This window comes from Scaptodrosophila lebanonensis, unplaced genomic scaffold, assembly GCF_003285725.1.
Source record: "Scaptodrosophila lebanonensis strain 11010-0011.00,11010-0021.00 unplaced genomic scaffold, SlebRS2 tig00000001-arrow-pilon, whole genome shotgun sequence".
Lineage (NCBI taxonomy): Eukaryota > Metazoa > Arthropoda > Insecta > Diptera > Drosophilidae > Scaptodrosophila > Scaptodrosophila lebanonensis.
The window spans coordinates 17804851-17832112 of record NW_022060529.1 but is presented as its reverse complement, the minus strand read 5'-3'; the positions used below and the strand labels follow the sequence as shown (position 1 = coordinate 17832112).

The 27262-nt window shown below is 39.0% G+C and overlaps 1 protein-coding gene and 1 long non-coding RNA gene across 2 annotated transcripts in view; both read right to left on the bottom strand.

Annotated features, from left to right (window-relative positions):
* Positions 1-1255: 1255 nt before the first annotated feature.
* On the bottom strand, positions 1256-3667 carry LOC115632548. The gene is made up of 2 exons (XR_003996294.1): positions 3566-3667; positions 1256-3127 (listed from the first exon to the last, which is right to left on the bottom strand). It is a non-coding gene; the product is annotated as an uncharacterized LOC115632548 (long non-coding RNA).
* A 2844-nt stretch (positions 3668-6511) lies between these two features.
* LOC115628749 (NACHT domain- and WD repeat-containing protein 1) overlaps positions 6512-27262 on the bottom strand; it is a 60576-nt gene continuing 39825 nt past the window's right edge. Inside the window, exons 8-18 of the mRNA XM_030524991.1 lie at positions 22048-22957; positions 21082-21548; positions 18864-19314; positions 18652-18778; positions 17255-17366; positions 12657-12839; positions 9599-9694; positions 8422-9505; positions 8100-8342; positions 7723-8039; positions 6512-7378 (exon numbers count right to left, since the gene is read on the bottom strand). Of these exons, the coding sequence (XP_030380851.1) occupies positions 6512-7378; positions 7723-8039; positions 8100-8342; positions 8422-9505; positions 9599-9694; positions 12657-12839; positions 17255-17366; positions 18652-18778; positions 18864-19314; positions 21082-21548; positions 22048-22957 (4857 nt within the window). The remainder of the gene's footprint in view (positions 7379-7722; positions 8040-8099; positions 8343-8421; positions 9506-9598; positions 9695-12656; positions 12840-17254; positions 17367-18651; positions 18779-18863; positions 19315-21081; positions 21549-22047; positions 22958-27262) is intronic.

Genomic DNA, 27262 nt, shown 5'->3' with positions numbered 1-27262 from the left:
AGACTTTGTTCGGTTTGTCGAACAAAAGTTATAGCAGCCGCAAACGTTTGAATAACAATAGACAGATATTGTGTATAAAGCATAATGATTCTCCTTTTATTGTGCATGCCGAGTAAATCCCACAAAAGTGGGTCATGTGGGTGTCAGCCCCCAATGTCAGTCATTCATGTACAACCTAACCCTAAGCTTTCAGGCCTCGACTTCAGCCGCACAACGCATTCATTGTCAATGTTTTCCGCAAACTTTTCTCATTAGGCAGTGCAAACAAAATGGCTGCGTCTGCGGTTTACTCTGCTGATGTTGCCATTTGCCTATTGTTGTTGTTGCTGCTGTATTCTGGCTGCTGATGCCGTAGCTACCGATGTTGTCGTAGCCGTTGGCTTTTGTTTGACATTCACATTGAGAATGGTGTCATAATGACAACAAGCTGCATACAAACAACCCAACCACAAATAATCAAAAGAGTGGGGAGAAAGGGCAGAGATTGTGTCGGAGAGGGGATCGGGGGGGGGGGGGGGAAGTGGCTTACGAGCGTCCAAGCCAAATACATAATTAAATGATGCCGACATGTTGCTTTTGCGACATACTTATGCATACATTGCCGCGTTATTTGCCAAAATTAATGGCATTCGGTCGATGTCACGAATTTTCCACACAATATATACAGTCGGACATCGAAAATTAATTCGTTGCTGAAATTGTGTAAATACAGGTGGGATTAGAAGCGCAACAACTGATTCTATTTGTACCTTTGTCAATATGTGGAGTATTTAAAATTGCAACATCTAAAGTTTGCTTTAGAAATATTTAAAATATACTTTCAACAAAATTTAAACAACAAAATTTATATATATTCTTATTGCCTTTTTAAATTTCAGTCCAAATCTGATATATAATATTAGATAATCCAGTTTTTCGACAATTCACTATTCCCCTATGGACCAACATTAGCTTTTTTCGGCCTGTTAATAAATATTTCTTGACAATAGGATAAATAGGTCTTGGACAATGCTGCAGCCCAACTACTGGCACTCTACGTAAACAGATTTGCAGTTCTCCAGCTATTTTCCTCGCTGCGCAAATTATTTGTTGCAAGCCTAAAAAAATTTTTTGTGTGTTTGTTATATACAATGTTTGACTGCACGTTTTACTCTAATCAGATTAATGTTGGGTGGTCGAATGACTAATTAATTTTTTGCTTACCCACCTTGTTCGAGTCAGCATTATCGTTGACAGTTTTATCATTAGACGGAAGTTTTTGTTTTGCAGTAAAGTTTAGTTTTATTTGTAATAGACATAGATCATAGACAGTATTAATTAATAGTACATTTAGTAGGTATATCCATATCCATAGTTTAGCCTTCACTTTCGAGAGTTTCATATCACCAACTATAAGCACAGGGACATTACCATAACACATATACATGTACACTTACATATAAATACATATTGCATGTATGCAGAAGGGCAAATTTAATTATAATTTATAACATATAATTTTCTGTGCACATTTTCCCTTAACTTAGCTACACTTATACATATACACATCAAATTTGGACAAACAAAACTAAGCTGAATGCAAGATGTGCACACTAGGGGGTGTATTGAGGAGGCCCGGAGATGAGGGTGGGTGTTTTTCCTCCTGTTTGTTTGTCTTAATTAATATTTTTGTTTTGCTAATTTTCATACATAAACAATTTCCTTGTGTGTATAAGTGTGTGCATGTAGTGGGGTTTATGTGTATTTAATATGCTTAGGGCTAACATTAAGAAAATTCATTACTCCTACTGAAATGCTTGGCCTTAGGTTAGGTTAAATAAGTTCACATGCAGCATGTGTAGAAATTTTGTAGAAATATCTTTTTCTTTTCTCCACCACTTCTTTCCCTTTCACTTTGTTTTGTTCTAAACAAGAATTTCTGATTGTCAGAGAGTTATTGAAGTTATCTCGTGTGTGCAAACAAGAGTGCATTTGAAATAGATTCTGATAACTTATTATTATGTATTTTATTTCACTTTTATCCTAAATGTTTTGTGTAACCAATTGCTTAATACAATAAAACTAATGTCCTCAATAGATATGTGCTAACAGGAATTTTGAGAAATTTTATTTTTAGAACGTAGGACCTACGCGCAACTGAATACAACAGAGCGTATGCGTAATATTTACAGCTATATGTGGAATGCAGGTTGCAGGTTATTCATGAGGAGCAAATCTGTGTATATATTCGAAGCTCACAAATTGATAAATGAGCACTTCGATTTAATAAAAATTGAATGGCGCTTTATGTTGCATACGGTTCAGCATTTTTGTTGCTATTATGACAATACAGTTTTTAAGCATAGTTACGCTTTTAACCCCTCAGTTGTTGTATAATTAAGGGCACGTTTCTCAATCTAAACACGCACTTTAGCTGACTGACATAAATAGATCTCTGGTGCCAGCTAAAGTTTCCGTATAATTGAAAGACCAGCCCTTAATAGTGTACATTTTTGGTTTTTCTATTAGCATCTATATAGTATTAATATTTACTTTGCGGTATACGGAAAACAATCTACAACATTAAAACGTCCAAGTGGAGCTTTTATTGTAAGTTCTATAAAGTCTGAGACGGTGGTTTTTTATTATTTTATAGACTACATGGCCAATACCCGAAACACATACAATGCACATTTAAAATGGATTCTTACAGGACTAAGGGAAATTGAGTTTTACTCGACTATATGCCGTGCCGTTTCCACTTCTATCAAAAACATACCAACCACATAAGCTCTTAATTCCCTCTCTTTGAAAGGTCTCCGAATTTTCATTTCCCCACGTTCCTCGCACTAACAGTTTACCATTTGTTCCTGCTCCAAATGTTTGTTTCCATTTCGTCTCTCCCAAGTGTGTTTGAGCTTATTAAAATGAGAACGCTTGGAATTGACAACGGCTTACTGATTTTGTTTTACTCTTCGCTTTCGCTGCTTTTAATTTATTTAATTTGCAATGAAAACGGATCTAGTATCGGGACTGTTTTTATTTAAAACCATTGCCTACTAAGCCGCTAAAAGTGGTTATTTTTCTTTTTGAAGTTACCTCATGGCTTATCCTTTGTGATATCCTCCTCCTCCTGTAGCGAAGTGATCTGTATGCGTAGAGGAAAGAAATTTTAAGCTAGAAAGTTAAAATTGAATGCGCTTCGAGTGAAGAATGCAAAAGATATTGGTTTAAGCAAAATTTAGAAAATATTTCTAGGCTATATAGTATATAGAAAAGCTAATATGTTGGCTCTAACAACAAAATTTATTTATGCAAGAATTGATTTTTTGTGGGTTCTACGAAAATGTTGCTACTTAGCTAATATTATTGATTAGATAATTGGTTGCATGTGAGAAATTAATGGAAACAAAGCTCACGGAATTAATTTACGAGCTGAGTTCAAATTCGCTAAGAATAATAAATAATAAAAAAAATTGAGTCAAATACATTTGAGGAAGCAATTGCTACATAATAATCATAAATTCTTGGCTACTTATTGTTTTGCATACTAAGTATATAGTAGTATTATATCTGTGCTACTTACTTGCACAATTCCAGAGTGTTTGTCAAAATATGTGCTCTAGATTCTCCTTTTGGCGTGGGCAACAAATAGTTACATTCTAAGAAGTTTACTTATGTTTTGTAACCTGTTTTTTCTTTTTCTTTATTTTTTGTTGAGTATTTTGCATAAATATATGTATGTAATAATTGGTTTATTTAAATACGGTGATTTCTTTCGTAAATACTTTCAAGAGTTGTTCAGCTTTTCAAGTGAGGTATGCCTGTATCTTTGAAATTCTTACTAATTGAATTCGAAGGATAATAATTGGTATAAATTGACGCATCTCTCTAAAAGAAATCATCAAACTCGTCTAAAATTAAAAATTTTACGATTAGGTACGTTAGTTAGATTTCAATTCTTGGTCGCGTTTCGGTACTTAGTGCAGTGAAAGGTGTTGAAACTGCATTACCGGGTATCCTAGCCAACATTTCGATTTGCATATAAATCGAGGAAGACCGAGCCGTGCAAATATGCGTAGATTGTTAAATTTAAGTAATTATTTATTTTTTCTTTGAGTGGTGTTTTTTCAGGTCGAGTGGTAATAGTTTAGGTTATTTGTAATACTAGGTTGTATTTCTTTGACGATTTATTTATCATTGCTGTTGCTGCTGGGGTATTGTTGTTGTTGTGGGGCGTTTATTTGTTGCAAGGAGCTGCGGGAACTGGTTTTCGAACTGTGCGCAGTGACTGGTTGGTTCATTGGTTTGATTTTTGGTTTTGGTTGGGTTCATTTGGTGATCGAAACGGAAAAAATTAAATTCATTTCATTTGGCATTTACGATACGTTGCAAATAAATTCGAACGATATGTTAAAATAGATATAGTAGAATTAAGTACAAAAATTCGACTTCTTTCTCAACATTTTGCGAAAATGCAACAACAAATTTGGAAAAATTCAATATACACATCGAGAGCACAAAAACTTGATTCGATTCAATCAGGCGGGGAAGAAAATGTGTAGGAAACATAGCAAATGGCATTTACATGTGTCATGAAATAGTCATGATTTAATCAATTCATAGGGGGGTTACCAAACGTAGTGGAAAACATGCCTGAGTTGGAAGAGTTGAGGATTTCAATACGGACTGCTTACCTCAGAGAAATGGAAAATGTCTGTGCCACAGAATTAGTCATGACAATTATTTTATGATGGTTGAATGCATCAAATCGATGGAAGTCCCAGGATATGTACATGAATATGATTTCCCAACGATGATTTGCCAATAAGTTCGTTTAAAATAGCCGTGACAGGAACAGGAATATTAACTCAATTTTGCCCGTGAACGGATCGATGTGAATGTGCTATTTACCGCTACTGTGTGCCCGTAGCCATTAAAACATCTATATACTATACTATATACACGTGCGTGCATATACTTGTATTATGTGTGGCCAGAAGCGAAATATTTGATTGCTTTTTAATTAATTTAAATTGCCCGATTACATTCATCGCATTTCCCTGCAAATGAGTGCGAATACGCGGTGCTATACATTGCCTGTTTTGCTTGATTACTGAGTTAATCGCGCGGAAGTTTATTGATCGGGATTATACTATATGCGCATGTAGTGTAGTATAGTATGTATGTACTCGTAGTCTGTATGTATTTAGGAGAAACTTTTAACAATATGCGTAAAATGTGCAATATGACAAATATTGTTGATGGCTTATTTGCTTCCGTTGCGACTTACCTGCCCAATTCATGGTAACTATGGCAGTCAATTATAAATAGTAAATAAATAAACAAATAAATTGCATATGCATACAAATGAAATAATAATAAACTTTATTCAACCATCAAATTCTACAGTGCAGATTGCATAGCGATAAAAACAAACGGCAATAACAAACAGGATAAAAACAAACGTATAGTACATCGCCGAGCTGTGTCAGTTAGTATAGAACTATGTAGTTGCTTGTATTTATAGTTGTTATATATTTTCAACAACAATGCTGGATGTTATTTTAATCTTTCTTTTGAGATTTTATGAGAGGTAAAGCCACAAGATTATTGGTGTTCATGAAAATAATTCATATTTTTTAACAGTCAGAAAGCTAAGCGTCAGATTCCTTACACATCTGATGTCTACACATCTGATGTCTACACATCTGATGTCTACACATTTTGATGTCTACACATCTGATGTCTACACATCTGATATCTACACATCTGATGTCTACACATCTGATGTCTACACACGTCTTAACAGCTGTTGCCTAAACAATTATTGTCCACAAAACAGATGTAAATAAATGGACATCTTTGGCTCTTCAATAATTTATGGTCCATTTTAGAGCAATCATAGAACATCCATTTCGTTTAAAGTACATATTCCGAAATTAAAGTAAGTAAAGCAACTTTTTTAATTACAAAATTTCTTTTTCAATTTTTGTTAAGTGGCTTTTAATAATACGTCTCAACATCGATAATGTTCATTCATTCATTTTTGAGGCAAAACATTACGCAAAACATTCTGTTACTAATTGTAGTAATTAAAGGGTAAAAATCTTTTGGAATATTAAAATTAAATATAATTTAATTATTGAAACCTTTTTCAAAATACACGTTTTGCATTATTTAGCTATTTATTTTTCTTGCAATAAAAGATGCACAAACAAATGTTTATATTTTAGAGACACTACCTTTTGAACTTTGGAAAAAAATTCTATAATCTATTGCTGTAGCTGATAAAGCTCAATTCTATTTAGAATTAAAAACTTTAAGCTGTATGCTACTTCCTAAAATGTAAGTATATTAGAGATTCAAAACGAACTTGGTGTTTTTGCTGGGAAATTGCAAGCTCAGGAAATGATTGTTTTTAGTTTCGATGTAAAGCCAACATAGTTCTGATACTAGTTCTGATACAGCTCGGTGCTGGAAGAGCAGCATTAAAAGAATTGTGGGTGTGTTTAGCAGTTCGTGTTGTGTGTCACTGCGTCACGCAATTATTGCATGTGGCCGTGTTTGTTTCGGTAGAGTGGTGGCTACTTGTGTGGGTTTTGGTTGGAGTCGTTGCTTTGGGGGACTTGCGCCGCAGCACTCGCCAACGACGGCTGAAGTAGCCACAGGAGCTGTGCTTCTGTGAAGTCTCAGTCCCCGTTTCGGTCACAATGTGGCCCAAGGAGGCCCGCTGCACACATTGGGGCGGCAGGATAAGCTCCGTGCGCACTGGCTGCACATTACAGCTGTCATAGTTCTCGACTATAATGATTGGCATGGGCGTGATAGCTGGGCGGACGCGGTCTGCCGCATTTAGGTGGAAGTGGGGGTGCAGCGAATTGCAATTGCGGCGCTGGTCACGTTGCCAAAGACGTGACTTGAGGCTGGGCCAGTGGAAATACTGACGAAGCCTGCTGTGGTGCGGTGGGCTATGTGAAGGACCCCCTGTCTGTTGTAGCAGATCGCGCACAAGATCGGGTTGCTGCTGGGAGGTGTGAGGCAGGGAATGCCGTTCGCAGATGTTTACCTGAGCGAAAGTGTGCGGGGGGTTGGTTGCAGTGTCTGGCACCTCGACCGTTGAACGGCCTTTGTCCTTGTGGGGTCTGTGTGTGCTGCTGTTGAGCGTGGTGGTGCTGGTGTGTGGGTTACTGACGTAAAACTTGGTTCGGGGCACTCGCAAGCTATTGGTCTTCCATGCATCGTGCAGGGAACGGATGCGCAACATGCCGGGCAAGCGTGCGAGTAGGTGGATGTGGTCGTAGGAGGCTGACAACATACCTGCGCGTTCGTCCTGGTACTCGTCGTCATCGGAGGACTCGAGCCGGTCTTCGACGAGCGAGGTCTGGCGCGAGAGGCCCTGCGACACGTGTGAGTTGTGTAAGCGAACAGTACGGAAAAAGAACCAGCAGAGACGAAGCAAAAGAAAGAACGAAACGAAATGAAAATCGTGAGCGCAGTCTACAAAACACAACAGGCACAAAATCAAAATCAGGACCGACTCGGGTGCGTTAAAAGTTGGCCGGTCCGCTCTTCACCTACGGAGGGTGCAAAGCCTGGCACAAGTCGCTACTTACAGAGCCGACTGAATGTCTAGGACTAAGCAGCAGAAGCAGCAGCTATACTCTAGTTACAAGCGGTTGTTCTCTTAAGCGCCTTCATCTGCGCTGTGGGCCTATCTGCCCACAAATGATGCTAACTTACCGCATTGTGGCGACGACGTGGCGGTGAGCGCTTATTCCAGAGCGCCTCCAGCTGATCGAAGTGCTGCGACTGGGCTAGAGCTGCTTGCTCTGGGCCGAGATTAGCCTGAGAGGTGCCTGTCTTAGATTCGGCTATCTTTGAAATCTCTTCCATGCTGGCCGAAACGGAGAAACGGCGCTTCAGGCGCTCATCTACCTGCGCCATCATAACAGAGGAGGTCAAATGGCCGTACTTCTTCTGCCAGGTGTAGGTGTCCAAAGAGACCTCCTTTTTCAACAATCGCTTCATCTGACGCTTTGGTCCCTGAGGCCGCAAATCTGCACAAAACAGAAACTGCCTACAATTTCTATCGAGATGTACACAAACCTAAAGCCTACCTTCGACGTCCTTGGTGGGGCCTGAATATGTGGGCAGCTTGACGTACTGCGCTGGCGTGTTATGGAGACAGATGACAGGCAAATTGAAGCTGTCAACCAGTTGAACCATCACTCGTGATACCTCCAGACTGATGTCGAAATGTGTAAAAGGGACGTGCATTTGCAGCGAGGTCAGGGCTAACCCGCGCTTAGTTTCCCACACGATGAGCGTTTTGTCATCGCTGCCTGACACAGCAGTGGATCCTGCAATTAACATTTTGAGGTGCTATTAAGGAAGCAGGGGGAGGGGGGTTTGTTCTGATAAGAAAATACTGCTACTCACCATCGGCAGAAACCTTTACACCAATGACGGCACCCAAGTGACCGGCCAGTGTATGTATTTCTTCGCCCGTCAATAGATCCCAGATAATCAAATTCATATCCTTGGAGCCCGAAATCACCTGAGTCTTGTTTGTCACAGAAACTGTAACGCAGGTGACCGCATCGCTGTGTCCGACCAACACTTGCGAGAGCTTACCACCGATCGATTGCCATACCTTCAACGACATATCACGCGAACCCGTTATTATGTGTAGACTGTCTGCGCTGATCTCAAAGCAGGTTATCTCATCTGAGTGCGAGACCGAGTATTTCTCGTCTTCCTGGACTAGCGACCAAATTTTAAGCGTATTATCGCCATTAGTGGAGGCGGCGAAGCGCATATTATTGGTAACTGCCAGGCTCTTGTAGGGCCCCTGTATAGTCTGAAGCAGGTTGCCCGAGTCAGCCATCCAGACAAGGAGTGCTGATTCACGATCCGTTGAAATAATGCGTAGCGAGTCCATCAGCCACACCACCTGCACCACCGGAGCTGCATGGCCCTTGAACGTGTTCTTGACCTCACACAATGCCAAATTCCAGACCTGCACAATGCGATCTTCGGAGCCAGTGGCGAGGAACTCACAGTTTGGCGCAAACTTCAGACAATTCACGACGCAAGCATGTCCATCCAGTGTGGTTTGGTATTCGGGGGTATTGATGCGCATTAAATGCACACTTCGTCCGGAGGCAATGGCCAGCTGTTGCGAGTCGCGGGAGAGGTCGAAACAGGTGATGGGTGGTAGGGTGGTCGATGGCGAGCGCTGTGCCTGCGTTAGACGTTTCAATGAGCGCTTGCGTCGCTGATTGCGCGAATAAGGATGCACGTAGAGCTCCTCGTTACGAAACGAGTAGAATGTTATCTTATTACCGCCCACCGTGATGAGAAAATCATCATTATCCATGGCATAGACGGCGGTCACTGGCCCCGGATTGGGCGGCATGGAGCGCACCAGTTTCCCGGAATGCATATCGTAGATGAGGGCGCGTGTGTCCTCGCAGCCAACAACGCAACGTTGACTGTCCTTTCCAATCGAAATCGTGCGTATCTGTGACACAAAAGGCGTTGGTCATTATTAAAACAATCCAATTAGCTGGCATCCATCCCTCTCGGCACTCACGGCCCCTCGGTTGATACTCACGCGTGACTTGTGGCCCTTCAGAGTGTGCAACTCCTTACCGGTGGCCAGGGTGCGCACGTACAGAGCATTATCTTCGCAATGAGCCAGCAAAAATACCTGAAATGTGCATTAAATGCCGTTAATTGCAATTTCCTTTGTGTCCAAATGGCCATTATAAGCATGCCAGGCCATTCCATTCCATTTCATTTCACTTCACTTTAAGCCAACAACAACAACAACAACAACAACAACAACAACAACGAACGAAGGAACGAACGAATCGTTCCGAATTCAATAAAAAATTAATAAATTGCATTGCAGAAAATCTGACATTTTGTGCAGGCAGCCATTTTTGTGCCGTTTAACCTTTCAGCAGGTTGCAATTTTTCACCGACAACAACGACATCGTCAACAGGGCCATACCGGGAAATTGAAAAATGCCGGCCGCCATTTTGCGCAGCAACATTTCAATCTCGACTCGACGACCAGAACGGGAATGCGACTGCCTAAGGTTGAGGATGATTTAAGTCGGCATTAGCGAAGAAGGGGTAGAGAGGGGTAGACCATTAGCGTGCCGTATAGCCATCAGGATACGGACTAAAGTGTAGAAAGTAGATTTCCGTTTGCCATTTCTCTATTTCTACACAGCTGTCGTCATCGCTCCTCCTCCTCCTCCTCAACCTCCTTCTGTCCACGTCTTTAAGGAAGCCTTTTCGCCATTTTCTTTTCCTGGCATTTTCGTGCACATACCCGACCTCATATTCTGCATTTCATGCATGGAACATGTGGGAGTGTGGTAGTGGGAGAGACAGTTTCTGTGTATGTGTGTCCTGTAATGTATTTACAGACTGCGGGCTGCCAAAAATTACATTTCAATTTCGAAAAATTTGCTGCCGCACATTTTTCCTTGTCGTTTGCAAATTTTAAAAGCAAAAATCCCACGAATTGCACAACATGTGTGGGGTGTGCGGCATGGCTTTGACTTTATCAGGATGATTATAGGCAATTTGTTCAGTTTCGGCACTTTTATTCGAACGATAAGTGCGAATGAGTGCGTTTGGTATTTGAAGGGTGTTTTTGTGGCGCGCATAATTTGTGGTTTCCACACAAAGAAATTTCGCGCTTCATGCCCTTTGAACTTGGAACTTGAAACTTGGCTAATTACTATGCAAGGACAGCAACGTACTCGTAAGTTAGTCCCATTGTGCTTTGTTGTTCAAAGTGCTGGAAGACCAGTCGTTTCTTTTTAATCGCAACTCAATCATGTTCACTTTGTGTCAAAAGCTGTAGTTTAAAGGCAAGCGAAAAGTTGGCAATTAATCAAACCCTTTAGCAACTAAACTTTTCTTTATTTCATTTGTTGAGTATTTTCTACTAATCAATAAAAAGTTAGGGCTTGTAGTAGAGCTTTAGTTTTGAAGGTGAAATGTCAAAAAGTTAAGCTGTGAAAAATATAGCTAAATTTCCAGCAAGATGATACTTTGTATCTAAAACAAATCTGATTTTTATAGCTTTCAATCTGATTAAATTGTTACAAGCTGCAATATGAAATATTAGATATTGTTTAATACTACTTGTATTATCCAAGTTTCTGCAAAGAGGAAGCCGGAATAGAAGCATTTTAAACTCATTAAAATTTATAGAATGTTTGAGAAAATAATTATAAACTTAAAAAGGCATTGATATATACTATATCGATTGTGAAATATTAATGAAATCTTTAGCTCGAGAAAACTAGATTTGCATTCGTTGCCCCCGATCTAAGTCGATATTGAAATTAATCGTCAGCTGTAGACAGAGTTTTTAGTTCCGCATCGAACGCAAGATAACAAAACTTTGTCCTACTATTCAACCATTGGCTACAATTTTAAATACTTTTTATATAAATAAAATACAAATAAATTGTCTCATTATCTATTTGACTTGAACAAACACAACATCATTTGATTTCCTATTGACAACATAAGTGCTTTTGCTTGCATTAGATAGCAATGGATTGGAAAGAGGAAGCATATTTTGGCCGAAAACAAATGCTTGTAACTGTAACGATGCAGATGTAAAGGGATGGAAACCGAATCTATGGAACATCATCAGCCTTAGTATTCAGCGATTACAAAGTTTTTTCTGCTATAGAACAAATTTGGTTGTTGCAGCTTGCCGCTAAATTTCTGCTGCCAAAGTTTGCAAACTCGACAGACATTCTAGCTAGTATTGTTGTTGTTGTTGTTGCCACTGCTTTTGCTGTTGTTGTTGTTGTTGGTCGTGATAAGTTTGCGATGGCAGAATGCGACAGGCAGTCTATCGTCGATTTATTGGAAGAAATTGATATAAATACAAAATGTAGAGCAAGGAAAACTTTTCCTTGCCTTTCCACGCATCAATTGTCACATGTCTGTAAGCGTATGTGTGTGTATTTTTGTGACTATCTAGCTGTCCTTGCAGATATGTGTGTGAGGAAACGATTCGAATTACAAGCATACCAGCTGAAGTGGGGAGGGCGTTTCAATATTGATATTGTTTAGCGTGCGAAATTGCTGCTAAGTATGCAATACTTTTTGATAAAAACATGCACGCACACACACAGCCACACTGCCGTATAGGCACACATATACTCACACACTCAGTGAGTCAAGTACGATAGCAGAGTTCGCAGTTTCGCAGCTTCGCAGCTTCACAGCTTCACAGCATCTCGTTACTCAGCCTCTTAGCTTCATCTGCTTTTTGTCAAGCTGATTGACAACAAAGGATTTCGCTTGTAATGCGCCCGTAAGCTGAAATCACTTATTAGAATTCTCCTCCCCAGTCGCACAGAACTTAAAGTGATTTGGCAGCTAACGTCGGAGAGCAGGAAAACTTTGTCTAGTTTTAAATTGTGCACAGCGTAACTTTTTACTCCCGACGATAAGCGCAGATACGCAGCTTGGGGAACACTTTACGAGTACCAGACAAAAGCTAAGCCACTGTTATTGGCCTATTGTTACGTTGTTGTCAGTGCCCTGATCCTGGTAATCCTGGCAGTTTAGCACCGCCACTCACAGTTCTTGAATTATTGTGTTGTTTTCTTATTATTGCCACTCACCGAGTTCCATGAGATGTCGATTCTGAGCACTGCACTTGTCATTTGCATTGTGTTGAGCAGTGCATAATTGTCAAGATTCCAAACACAAATCGTTTTGTCCAGGCTGGCCGAAATCAGAACGTCACAGGCTCCGGCCACAAGGATGCCGCTTACTCCAGCACGATGGTATGTAATTCTGTGCTTCTGCAAGATGCCAAGTTGTGGAATTCAAAAATTGGTGTTATTATTGCATGCCTTTGTGGTTTACAGCACATTCAATTAAAATTCATTTTATAAAGGAATTTAGCTACGGTCGGATGGAATTTGTTCAACACACTAGTAGGTATTTGCCAAAATATATGTTTTGACATAGCTCTTGTTAACCACAACGTATTGCCAATTATTGAAATATCATGAAAATGTCAGCAATGCATATTGTACAAAAAATTTGGCTATAGTTGCTATTACTATGCCTCAGCAACATGAAGCAAGTGAGCAGCTTCCAGCTTCTAGAACTAAAATCGATGTATTTAGCAAGAGCTTTGCTTATACTTTTACTTGAGCTTCTAACCTAAAAGTATGAGGATTTAGAAGCACAACATTGAAGCGATAAAGTGCTTAAAACATATTTAATTGCCATTAACATTTTTAAGGGACTTTTATTGTTTTTATGCATGTTGAGCTGGTCACAGTTTAGAATGATCGAAGTATTTCTCTTAAGAATTTTTAATAATGCAGACAGAAAGGTTGGCATTGAAGTACTCTACTATTTTTTAACTCTTATCATGTACTTTATGGAATTTATTGGATAATTTTTGTGATATCCTTTAAAGTATTTTCAAATTAAATCAGCTTAGGCTTCGTAATGGCCTCCTATTACCCTAAAAAAAGTTAAAATGTCTGTAAAAAAAAGTATCCGATACATCAAATATTAAATTGGCAAGATAATGCAAGCTAAAGTCTTCTTATTTGTTACCTTAAATATTAAACTTAATGTAATTTTTTTGAAAACTTGAAAGGCTTAAAAATTAACACTGAAAATTCAACTGAACAGTGAAATGCAAATTTTAAAGGAACATAAAAAAAGCAACGAAAAAGTAGAATAATCTGCATCCCTACAATATATTTTTGTGGGTTTTAAACAATTTTTTTTTTTTTTTTTGAATAGATTATGAGTGATTTATTTATTTAATACTAACGTGACCATTGAAATATTACTTATATATATATTCACAAAATGGATTCCTTAGATTAAGGAAAACATACGCCCGACTTTAGAACTTAAATATACAACTTGACGGTAGAAAAATGAATAATGAATGAATAGTAAAGCGAGTGCAAGCTAGTAAGGATTACAATTTTGTTTATTGTCTTTAACGGTAGTTTTGTGACCTTTTTCCTAAAATATCAATCACATTCCTAAATACGGTAGATTGTTAATCAGAATTCCGCTGGAGTAAGATGCTAAACGAGTTTATAATATCTGTGTCCTTGTGTAGTATTGTAACAATCTGAGAAAAGGTTAGAGTCCACAGTTTGATGCCAAAATTCTGCCCAACCCGGTAAAGGGCAGGTGTAAAGTCACCTTTAATAAGTGTGAACGTTTTTTTCGTATTAAACAAATACGTACTCCTTTAAGAATAACAATTTCATGCAGATTGGTTAGAACACATAAACGCAATCAATCAACACCTCTCTGCTACACGAATACCTACAGTTAAAGCAACGTTTTGTAGCTATTGCATTTATTTTTATTATTTATTCGATTTGCGAGTGTTTGAAATTTGATCTTGCTGTTTTTCATTTTATGGCGTACATATAGTTTTTCATTTGTAAAATTGATTACGACACCGTGTCGTCCTTGTGATGCATCACACACACAAATCCCATTACATATGCACATGCATATCAATCAAAAGTTGTCAATGTATGTGTAGTATGTGCACATTTCTGATGAACATATATTGGCATTTTGTAGACCATTTGTTGCCATTTTATTGGTTTATTTGGTCGCAGCTCAAAATATTCGAACTCATCGAATACAATTCGGCTATAAAGATAATGGGGACTGGCGAGGGCTTTGAAACATTCATGCATGATAGGGGTAGTGTGAGAGACCAAAGTATTTGGACTCCATCGCGTGACACATATGTGATCCATTTTGTCTGCATTACGTTAATTACCATTAGACATGCAATGTTGACAAGGCACGCACGCTAGCAAAGGGGGGCGGGGGCAAGGAGCAAGCGGCATGAAGTGCTTGCTGGCAGTGAAAGTCACACGAAAACGCTAAAAGTTTGATAAATTAGCTAGACTTTGAAATGCTAGCAACTTGACAGTGACTGACAAACATACGAGCTCCTAATGCTCCTGCAACAGACATTCTTCATGCTGAAGAAAAATAGCATGACACTGCGTATACGTAATAATACAATTAATTTAATCAGCTCGAGTGCTCTTTAAATGGTATGTATGTGTGGCAACTGTTGCTTCGATTATTGATTTCGCGAAACCCAGTTCTTTGTATTTACGCTGCATGAACAACTTTTCCGCACGCCCCTAGCTCTTACAGCTTGGCCAAAAAAAAAAAAGAAGCTGGAACTACAACAGCTCGTCAAGCGATTTTGCTGTCTTTGTGGCTCGTCACTTTCATTTAGAGGGCGAATTATATGTTTCATTTAACGGACATCAAGCGTAAGGCCTCACTTTAACTTCCCTGATAGCCCATTATGGCGGAAGTCGACAGCTTTGCCGCCGCATCCTTTGTTGGGGCCCAACTGAAAGTCAGCGAAAATGGCTTTAAAATATGCGCAGCGCAACCAAGTGGCAATAAATCTAATTTATATGTGTGTCAACAGGCGGCAAGGAGTGCCTGCCACAAATACATACACACGCACACACACACACAAACACACCCCCATCCATACCCTCACACTTAAGGCCGTAACAAGCGCGATTTCTATGCCGATTTATGCATACAATTTATATTCAAACGTCGAGCTCTGCAGTGAGGAGTCAGATGTGAGCACGAAGGCTGTCATTGCCATTCACATTCTAGGTAATCACAGTTTAATGTGCGTGTGTGTGCGTGTGTGTGTCCTGCCAACTGCACAGTGTTGTGTTTGTATAGTCTGGAGAAAAACAATGGGAAAATGTTTTTAAGCGATGCTTTTCTCTATGATTATAAAAGGATTATGCAGATATTCCTGAAATACAGTTTTAAATGAAGAATACGAATTAATTGAACGTTGGCAAAATATGGAATTAAAAGCTAAAGACAAACTCATTCCTCACTATAAGTGTTCAAAATTTCATAAAACAAATTTATTCTCTAGTCAACAGAACGATATTTTTAATTTCTTTTCCTTAATGTCTGTTTTTCAAGCTTATTATAAAAACGTACAGCTGCATCATAAACTACAAGTATGCTCATCAAAATATTATGAAGAAGTTTGAAGTCATTTTAGCTTAAAAATGTAAAAAAGCGAACAAATCCCTATATCTTAAATATTTTATTCTGTTAATACACTTTGCTAAAGGATATTTCGTATTTAGTGTTCGTTTAAAAAAAGCTGCGATGCATAAATTAAATATTTTTTACTATACTTCGCGACACATTTTGCACACAAAATATATATTTTAATTTGATTAGTTTAGTAGATTGTTCTTTAATATTTTTGAATATATAAATGTATATAAATGTATTTTATAAAAAATATATTTAATATCAATGAGCTTGAGTTGATTCAATTATGCCAGTCTGTCTATATGAACGCACTGATCTAGAAAACTGCTTAGATAAGCTATAATCGTCAATCTTGGTAGAGGTTCTCCTAAGTCTTAACGATAACTTTTGTGGAATTGCTCACAAAATTTTCAAAAAAACACAAATAAAATGGTGCTCAGATGTTATTACAAAATGTCTCACTGTGCACTGCTAGACTGCCGGTTCGTGTGCTTGTGTGCTGGTGAAATTTAAAATTAATATGACTTATGACATAAGCGCGGGTCGTCATTGCTGTTACGGTCGCACGGTGCGTATGCGTAACATTAAGGCAAACAGAAGCGGCCTGGAGTCGTGCCGCCGACATCCGAACGCTACCTATCGTGGTCGCGCTTCATTTGCCAGGCGCGAGGGAAACAGCTGCCGTTGCCGCAACGACATGTGTGGCAAACAAACGCGTGCGTGACACAAATACATGTTCAACAAGCTGCGCGTTGACACGCACCCAAAACAAGCACACACACCCTAAGACCCACACAGGCATTTGGGTGGAGGTGTGCTAGTGAGTGGCGTGGCAGTTGTGTGGCCTTCTCGCCCACTGCCATTTTGGCCAGCTGAATTATGCAAATTAATGTGGTCCGTTTGATTTGCCTCGCGGCGTGGCATTGCAATTAGCTGCAACAAGAGTCCATGCTTTTTCACTTCCACATTCCCACATTCCCACATTCAGGCAAATGGCGCGAAATGCAATTTTCCAAATAACAGTTTCGTTTCTGGCAGCAAACATTTTTCGCAGCGCAATTCGATTTTAATTGAACAAGAGACTCGAAATACGAAACAAACACGTTGCATCGCGTCCATCGAACTGGACAATGTGCATCGAAATTCCACTTACCAATTTCCCGCTGAGCAGGTCCGTTATCGCAATTGTTGCATCCTCGCTGCTGCTAATGACCAAGGTATTATTGACGCCAGCTGCCACACCCGTCACTGGCGCAGAGTGTGCTCTGTAATTAAAAAAAAAATAAAGAACATGTGACATGTGCATTTTTTAAACACACTTCCCAACAAACTGTTTAACACTCCAAATTAATAAACCAAGCTAAGTATAATACTGACAAAATCTTTTAACTAATACTCCTATTTACATATACCTCATGGTTGTTTGCAACCTTGAGTTGACATCAATATACATAGAGTATTCAAACTTTAATTAAATTGAAAACAAAAAAATAAAAATAAAACAATTTAAAAGATTAAGCAACTACTATTCTATTCTTTCATTCGACTTCTCATGGGTGATTTAGATAATGTTTTTTTTTCTTTTGGTTTTTAGCAACTTTCCAATAAATTAAAAAATAAGAAATGTGCACTTAATTTTTACTTTGTGCTCTTTGGATTTGAACTTTATAGTTTTAATAATACTAATAATCTATTAACTATTAAATTGGTACCATATCATTTTATTTTCCTTATTCAAGCAAATTTAAGAAAATGTGAAAACTAAAAATGGTAGCTCATCCAAAGTAATAACTACGGCCGAAAGGTTTATAAAAAATAATAGTTTTAAATATATTTTTTTATTTTAGACTATTTTTTATTTTATTTTATTGTATTGAGAATTTATCCATTATCACTTGAATGTAAAATATGATATTTATAATTCCCAGTAAAAGAAAAGTAAATTGAAGAAACGACACTTTGAGTCGCATTGATACAATTTTTGGGAAAATTGGCTCGAAATAAAGAATCATAGAAAACAAAGGTGAACAAATAGAAGCAGAAATTTTACTCAAATGAGGTTTTCTTTTTATAAATTGATCTGGTATTTGTAATTTATGCGAAAATTGGCTTGAAATAAGAAATCATTGAAAACATAGGTGAATAAATATAAGCAGAAATTTAGCTTAAATGAGGTTTTCTCTTTAGTAAATTGATCTGGCATTTTAATCTATCACAGTTAATCTCACTGATGTACATTTTTGTAATCATTCAATATAAATATTAATTTAAAAATAAAAATAAAATTTGTATTTGATATGGAAAATATTGAGCACCATAAGGTGCTGCCAATTATTGCTCGTTTAGAAACCACTTAAGAAAAAACCTTCCCCAAATCACTTTACCAAAAAGTTGTTTCATGTATTAATGTTAAAATAATAGGACTTAAGTGAACTTTTGCTAAGTGCAAACGACAAAAAGTAAACAAAAGAAAAGAAACCAGAGACAGTAGAGATTGATAAATTGTGCCGCTGTCGTGATTTACAATCGACTGCGATACTTGACACTCACTTGATGAGCGCTCGGCGCTCGCGCCCGGACACGTGCCAGACGAGTACACTGGCGTCCTCCGAGCCCGTCAGCAAGATATCGGATTGATGTGGCGCCACCAGCAGGCACGTGACTGCGGCTGTGTGTCCTATTTGGAGAATATAAGAAACATTTGTTGTGTGTGTGTGTGTGTGTGATTAGAGCGAGTAATGAGCACAGCACACATCACTTACCCTTAAATATGTGCTCCAGTGAGTTGCTCATGATGTGCCACAGCTGTACATCGCCGGAGTTGGTGGCCAGTATGAGATGCTGCTTCGAAGGTGCCACACAAACGGCTCTAATGATGCCACCTGTGCCGGTGACGGTCATGGTGCGAATCTGGGAGGGCAACGGTGCCGGTAGCCAGCCCGTAAGGGGCACTAGCAGCGGCACAGCATAGCCATCGCACCAGGCTGTGGCAGAGCGCACTGTCATGCTCAAGAGGGAGTTGTCATCGTCATCGTGCTCCCCAATCGGTCGCAGCCAGGAGATGAGCTGCGAGCCCAGCTGCATGGGATCACGGGTCAGCACATCGCTTGACTTGCGGATGGTGTAGTAGATGAGCTCGATATCGCGATCCAATATAAAGCAGCGCACATGCTCAATCAGGCAACGCAAATAGCTGATAGACACTGTTTGCACCTGCAAGCATGACAAAAGGGTGGCAAATGAATCGTCAACAAAGGTCGCAGCTATTTACAAAAAGCGAAGTAAAGCTCATTTTAAAGATCTATAAAGTTATCTTTGGATGCCTAAGCTTAAAAAGAATTTTAATCAAATTAACGACTGCTACTTAGAAAAAAAAGACCAACATTTTTATTTGGCATCTACTAATTAATCAATTTAATCGTATTTCTTCCTGTTCTTAAATAAAAAATAAACAAGCCTAGCGTTTGTATACGGACTACCAAATCTCAATTTAATCGATTCAATGATTTCCTGACACATTTTTTCATTCCATTGCCATACAATTAACTTTTCATCGAGTTCAACTCTGCTTTGGTGCAAACATCAGCTTTAAGCATGAAAGTTCGATATTAATAACTAAAAGCACGTAATGAATTTGATGTTCCAACGCTAACAAAGAAATATTTGTTTATAGAAAAACGAAAGCATCTCACGTTATAAGGAATAAGAGTTCTTTTTAAATTAGACGAGTTCTGATTAAATTTCTTGCATGGCTTAGTTGGGAACATTAAAAACATTAAGAAATAACTTGAAGGGTCATGTTATTTTTAAAAGGCTGAAGTAAGTGATAGCTCTCTATATTTTAAGAAAATTCGGAAAAGGAATTACTATTAAGAGTGTTTAAATGAGTTTAAAGCCATTCATTTAAAAAACAACTGCATGTAAAACACATTTTCAACAACTGATCTCTCTAAAGTTAATTAAACCGTTCTGTGAACTGCAGGACTGCATGTTTTAAAGGCCCCAATTTCTACTATTCGGGCACCTGCTTTCATTTGGTTTTTAAGCGTACGCTTTGCAGAAAAATTATAGAAGCGTACTCGACACGTCACATCTTTCAATTTATTTGATGAAGATGTTAATTGAAAAAAGGACATCTGACATTTGCAATTAGTGAAGGTTTTTTGCATTTGAATGCATTTCTCCTTTTCAGTTCATCAATTTGAATTACACAGCCACAGAGTGTCTCTATGGAATGCTAAATGGATATTTTTTGACATTTTGTTTTGAATAACCTGTGTACTTGTATTGAGTGATTTCATTTTCGTGAAATGATATTGCCATTAAAACACACAAGCGAACTGGCCTTCAGCTGCATGTTTTGAATGCAATATTGTCATAGTTGCATGCTTTTATCTCACGTCAATCTGTATATATAATAAAGTTTTAATAACGAAATGAATGCAAATATTTAAATATGCTTTTATTATGCATGGTTTTTTCTTTTCTTTCAATGCACACTATTTAATTGAACTTTCGCATATTTGCATTTTTATGGAATGGAAACGAATTTTGTTTTTGATTCATTTCTACAGCTTTCTCTGAGCTTGCAAGTGCAATTTATTTTGTCTCTGTTGCGCTCGCAATTCAGTTAAATAAATGAGAAGTTAATTCGATTTGCAGCAAGTCAGAAAGTTGCTTAAATAAGCGTAGCATACTTTCGAGCGCGTGCAATGAGTGAATAAACTGAAACTTTTTTGCTTTTGTTTGACTAAAAAGATGAAAGAGTGAAGAGTTTTGAATGAGAATGCGCTTGCAACGTTAACGTTAATTAAGGCTGGCTCTTGTTTTCTCAAATGCACGCTTCAATAAATGCAGCACTAACACCGAACTTTTCAGATTCAAACAGAACTCTAATGAAGGCGCATTCTTAGAAGACGCTCGAGTAAATAATTGCTGTACTTAGAGAAGCTTTAAGGTATACGATATACGAGTACTTACGGCCGCTAGCAAAAAGTCGAAATTACAGACTGCAATCTGTTTGAAGCGCATTGTATCATCTGAGCGCATGAGATGATGCCAGCTTTCCTCGACATGCCGCATGCTGTAGGATACGTCCGCGGCAATGGGATTGTAGAAGGTCGATGTGTCGTCATTGTGATGCGTGGATGATGACTTGCGTCCCGCTGAAACACTATCCTTGTCGCGCTCTTTCTCCTTGCTGTCCCTCATTGGATCACGCTCCTTCATGCTAATGACCGACTTCGTCTCACTTCTGGTGGAATCGTTCTCAAGTGTGCTCTCGTCCTCGTCTTGAGGGAAAAACAAGTTTGCCAATTCAATATGCAACTGCCGTCGGCGTTGCGTATCCATATAGCGACGCATTGCTACAGCGCCGCAATAATTGTGACGCCATTGAATTAACACCTTGCCCGACATTATTTTGTCGCGCAGCAGCAATAACTTTTCTGTGGGTGAGAAGAATGGAAATTAAAGTTAACGCTTTATTATTACAAATACTTTTAGTAACTTCTTATGTAATGAGCCAATATTTTTTATAATAACTCATTTGAATATTTATATGTACTTGAACTTTGAAATACTAGTACTATATATAGTAGGTAACTAAAAATTTGATGTTTGCATTTTTTTCTTTTAAAATTAATTACGTAAATTAAAATATTTGCGAGCAGCAACCTTTGAAAAAATGTTTGTCTTCGTAATGAGAAGTGTAATTGTAATTGATTTCTAAGAGTTTTAATTAGGGAGTGCGCTCCATTTAATCAACCACAAACAAATAAAATAATTATATAAATTGCAGCCCTTGGAGTGCCCTCAAATTGCTTGTTCAATTGTTTGTTGTTTGAGAATGAGAACCAAAAAATTTATCATTTCAGACAATATATAAAATATTAAATTAAAATATGGCTTGTTTCAATCGAATTAATGCGTTGAGTATTGACTTACCCATTTCATTGTGTATCTTTTTGAAGGACGAGAAGCTAAAATGTCCATTTCTTGTCTCTATCAAAGACTCTGGATCATCGGTGGGCATGAGGAGCTCCAGCAGCTCGGTCTCGGACAGGCCGTACTCCGCGCAAGTAATGTAGGCGGCTAGACTGCCTACTGCCTGTTTTCCATAGCATCGTTCTAACGCATCGAATTGCTGCTCGACGTAAATCACAAAGTTGATGTCTTGCCCGCAGGACTCTGGGCGGCGCAACTGCGTGGCAAACTCGCTAGCATTTAGATCGAATTGGTATTCGTTGGATTTGAAGCGATCCCGTTGCATGGGCGTGAATTTGAGATGCTCCACAGGTGAGGTCGAGGTGCAGATGAGTTGGACATTCCAGGGCAGCGATGTGGGCAGCCAGGAGAGTGCGGCAACAATGTCACAGTCCAAGGGATTAAGCAGATGTAGATCATCGATGAAGAGAAACAATACATCGTTGCTCATGTCCTCGATGCGACGCAGTAGATTTTGGAACCAATTGCTGATGTATAATGGGTCGAAGGAGGCATCCTTGGGCAAATAGCCCTCTGGTATATTGAATATAATTGAGATTTGCTGGCAAATGACGCGCAACAGTTCCAGGTTGTAGGCGGAGCGAGGCGTGGCCTTAGCAAAGCGAATGACGCGATGCACTCGTGTCGAGGAAAACCATTCGACGACCTGGTTATAAAGAGTTGTGATGATTGCGCTCTTTCCAGTACCATGGGCACCACAGATAAAGTAAGGAGCGTGACGGCTGCCGTTACGAAAGTTGGCCATCAGATTCTGACGCAGCTGATCCGGCACCTTTGACTGAATGAGGGCGTCGCTGTTGCAGTGTTCGCGCAGGATGCGCAGGTGTGTGGCATGTTCGTGAAAAATTTCCTGCGAGAAAGAAATGAACGACGTCGCAGTCAGTATCATCAGTACTAGTGGGTGTAAACAGACACACACAGGCATTAACATTACCACCGTAAGTGGAATCTGTAGAAGTCGACTCAAGCCCACACACACACACACAAACACACACAGACACAGACACAGATACATATAGACCTCAGCCATTTGCAAAGTAATTCATCAAAAAGCAGACCAGCTTCCGCTCGCTCGCCCTTCGTCGCCTTAACACGACTCAACGCAAATGTCGAGCTACATTCACACATCTCTCCGCACACACAGGACTCACATGAACAGTGAGTCGAATGGCAAATAATAATGTAATGGCAGTGCATTAAAAATGTAATTTGCTATCATTACATTCGCTTTCTTAACATAGTTTTATTTTAAAATTAAATGGTTCCCGATGTTGATTCTGCAACCACATAGCATTTTCAATGTATCAACAAAAAGCAATCCACTGAGAAATTCTCAAGAACAAACACGAGGCTCTCAATAAAAATGGCCGAAAACTTTTCAGATAATTTTAAAAGATGGTATAATCATGTAATTATATACATAAGTACTAACAATGCATTGCGATTGTTTCAAATGAGGACCTGGGTGCTTCCCAGAAAATGGATAAACTATTAAGGTGCTGAGTATTACACTTTCCATAGCTGCAACCACATTGCATTTTGAATTTATCAACCAAAAGCAATCCACTGAGAAAATCTCAACTCGTTTTTGGAAAAAACAAACACGAGGCTCTCAATAAAAATGGCCGAAAACTTTTCAGATAATTTTAAAAGATGGTATAATCAAGTAATATACACATAAGTTCTTATTCTTTATTACAACCAATGCATTGCGATTGTTTCAAAGATGGCCCCGGGTGTTTCTCATAAAATGTATCAACTATTAAGCTGCTGAGTATTGCACTTTAAACCGGACATAAAATATTTAAATTGATTCAGAATTTGTATTTAACATGAAAACTATCGGTATGATCATACAAATTAAGGAAAGTGCAAACACAAACAAATCGTTTTAAAATGCTAAATAAAAAACGAAATTTCCATGAAATTGTACAATTGTAAGTATCTTGCCCGTCAGCAACCTGTGTCAGCTTTATCCGTCGGACAAAAGATAAGTTTCACTAAAAAGATATGCGCCTCGAAGCTTTCGAACAAAATGTGGAATTTCTCAATTGACGCCTTCAGGTGTGTTGCTGGACCAAAAAAAACAAAAAAAAAAAAAAACACGTCTCGTTGTTGTTTTTTTGTGAGTCACTGTGCCTGTGCTGGGGATGTTGAGTGTGTTGAGGATGTGACCTTGTTCCGAGGCTGTTTGCCTCGCCAAGTTGTCATCTGCAGTAGCTACACCTACACCTACACCTCTCCTCACAGCAGGTCGTTTGGTGTCCCAAGCCAGTCGTGCCACTACGCCACTATGCCACCGTGCCCGACATATATTATGGCAAAGCATCCGCTTCCGCTTCCTTCTCATCGTGTCTTTCGTGTGAGTGACTTTCAGCGCGTTTATTTGTAACGTTGTTTACCTACATTTTGCCCATGTGTGTATGCAAGTGCATGTAATAGGGTCCACGATAGGTGTGTGTGTGTGTGTGTGTGTGTGTGTGTGTGTGTGTGTGTGTGTGTGTGTGTATTTGCTACCTGCTGTGCACTATTGCCGCTGACACAGGCGTTGGCATTACTGCCTGTTACCGAAACGCCTAGCAAATAGGTAGTCTTGTTGTCGTCGCCCCGTTTCTCCGTCCAGATACCAGACACTAAGTTGTATCTGCCGGAGCTGGACAGGTGAACAAATAGAGGGCTGGCGGCAGTCAGTCAGCACTTGAGAGCTACTTGTGGCTGTCGACGGCCGTTGCGTTGCGGTGGCATCAGGAGCAACAGCATTGACATTCGCTTTCTGTCTAGCAGCGGCTTAGTAGTCTATATCCAGGGGTACTTCAATGGACTTACAAACGCGCTCAAACCCACACACTCACTCTCAGACCCACTCTCAGATCCCAACTACTACACATAAATATGCATGGGGGCGTAAGTGTAAGAAGCTTTTACTTTGTAAATCTGATTTGGCTTGAGTATGAGCCAGATGCGTAGTTTTTGTGTCATAAGGACTTACGCAGAATCCATACATATTTAGAATTTTCTGGAAATGCATTTAAATTCCCCAAAAAAAAAATAGCACCGCTTCACCAGCACTTAGAACGTAGAAGAGCACTTAACAGGCAGCCGCCTAATTAGCCTTACATTTTAAACATTTTAGTATTATTATTATTTAAGAGCAATTACCAAACGACCGTACCGTGAAGAGTGCAGCATAGTTTTGCAAAAACGTTGCTCATACGCAGCGTGGCCACATGTATGGGTATGTGCAAGGGGTAGTACCTACTCGTGGTGCCTTCACACTTTGCATATTTCTTGGTTGCGGCTTTAAAAGCCACAACATTTTGTCAAAGTGCATGGCCATTTTCCCAGGACAAATACACCCACACACGCGTGAAAATATCACCCTACACGTGTGTGTGTGTGTGTGTGTGTGTGAGTAGGTTAGGGAAAGACTTTAAAGGGCATTAAAATGCTGTTTGTGCAACACTTTCATGTTGCAACGGGCCCGCTGCGGCTCAATGCAGTTTTATGTGCGTTCCGCATCGTTAAACGCAAACACGCGGGCACGCAAAGCGAGAAAATGCTGGGTAGGACAAAGGGGGAGGTCGGTGGGGGGACGATAATGTGTAGCATGCTTCATTGTATGCAAGTGTAAGTGTGTTAATATGTCACCACTCAGCTCAGCTTACACACAAAAATGGGGCAGCTGCGGTCGCTAATGGCCGCCGCTCGCATTACAAGGCATCGTCCTTCAGTTTGGCGAAAGTTGAAATGTTAAATGCTTTCAGCAGAGAGGCCACCATAAGAGTTGGTGGCAAACAAAACTGGCAAGCGCCGCAGCGGAATGCGGCGAGAAATTGAAAGCGGAAGTGCACACCAATCCTTGAAACCCTCTTGTATAGTTAGTCTCACTGTACAAACCATGTTATGCAATTCAGTCCACCTCAACGTGCATATTTGCTTGCCAGAACACCCCCACCCACCTCCTCCCCCTAGTCCACTAGGGAGTCAACAATGCTGGGAATGTTGCCATCCCAGGCGTAGAGAACTCTACTGCGCATTTGAGAGCCCCACCGCAAGCGCCGGCTGCTGCAAAGAATGTCCTTTGGCTAGACTCGCTTTTATATGGTTTCGTTTCGTTGACTACTAACTTAATTTTTTTCCTGTTGCTGTAGTTGTCGCTTTTGCTTAGTTGTGTTGTGCGGAACAAAAAACACAAAAACTCTAGAGAGAAATGAGCAGTAAAAAGAAAGTAAATGTGACATGAAGCAGTGAACATTTTCCTGTGGCTCACAAAATATTTTCCTTACGTTTTAGTTTCGTTATAAAGCTGACAAAAACACAAAATTGTCGCTTATGCTCATCTATTCAAAAAGCAGTGAAGCTTAAAGTGGCAATGGAATATATGAAATACAGCAAGTCGTAACACTATTGGAGCTGCTGCTGTGGAAACTCAACTACTTTCATGAAAATAGTGAAGAACAAACAAGGAAATAAATGCTAATAAAATGATTGTTTCTTCAAAAGTGTTAAATCAACATTTACAATAATTTTGTTTTAAAATATTAATTTATTGAAGTAACACAATTAGGACTGCTGCTGTAGAAACTCAACTACTTTCATGCAAATAGTGTAAAACAAATCAGCAAATAAATGTTAATTAAATTGTTTCTGCAAAACTGTTAAATGATCATTTACAATAATTTTGTTTTAAAATATTAATTTATTGAAGTAACATAATTAAGACTGCTGCTGTGGAAACTCATCTATTTTCAAGCAAATAGTGTAAAACAAATAAATGCTAATTAAATTGTTGTTTCTGCAAAACTGTTCAATGAACACTTACAATAATTTTGTTCCAAAATATTATTTAATTTATATAAATTCTTTTTTCAAATTTAAAGTGGCAATGGAAAACATAAAGCATACCAAGTCGTTAGTAACACTATTAGGACTGCTGCTGTGGAAATTCAACTATTTTCTACTGTTTCTGCAAAATTGTTAACTGAAGACTGTCAATAATTTTGTTCTAAAATATTAATTCATTTATATAATTTCATTTTTTCATTTAGATATTGATTTTTAGTATGCATTTCTATGCAGACTACTATACACATCTAAAGCCGTAGCTTTTTTCGACTTTGCTCATTTTTATGGTTTCGTGAATTCTCTTTAAGTC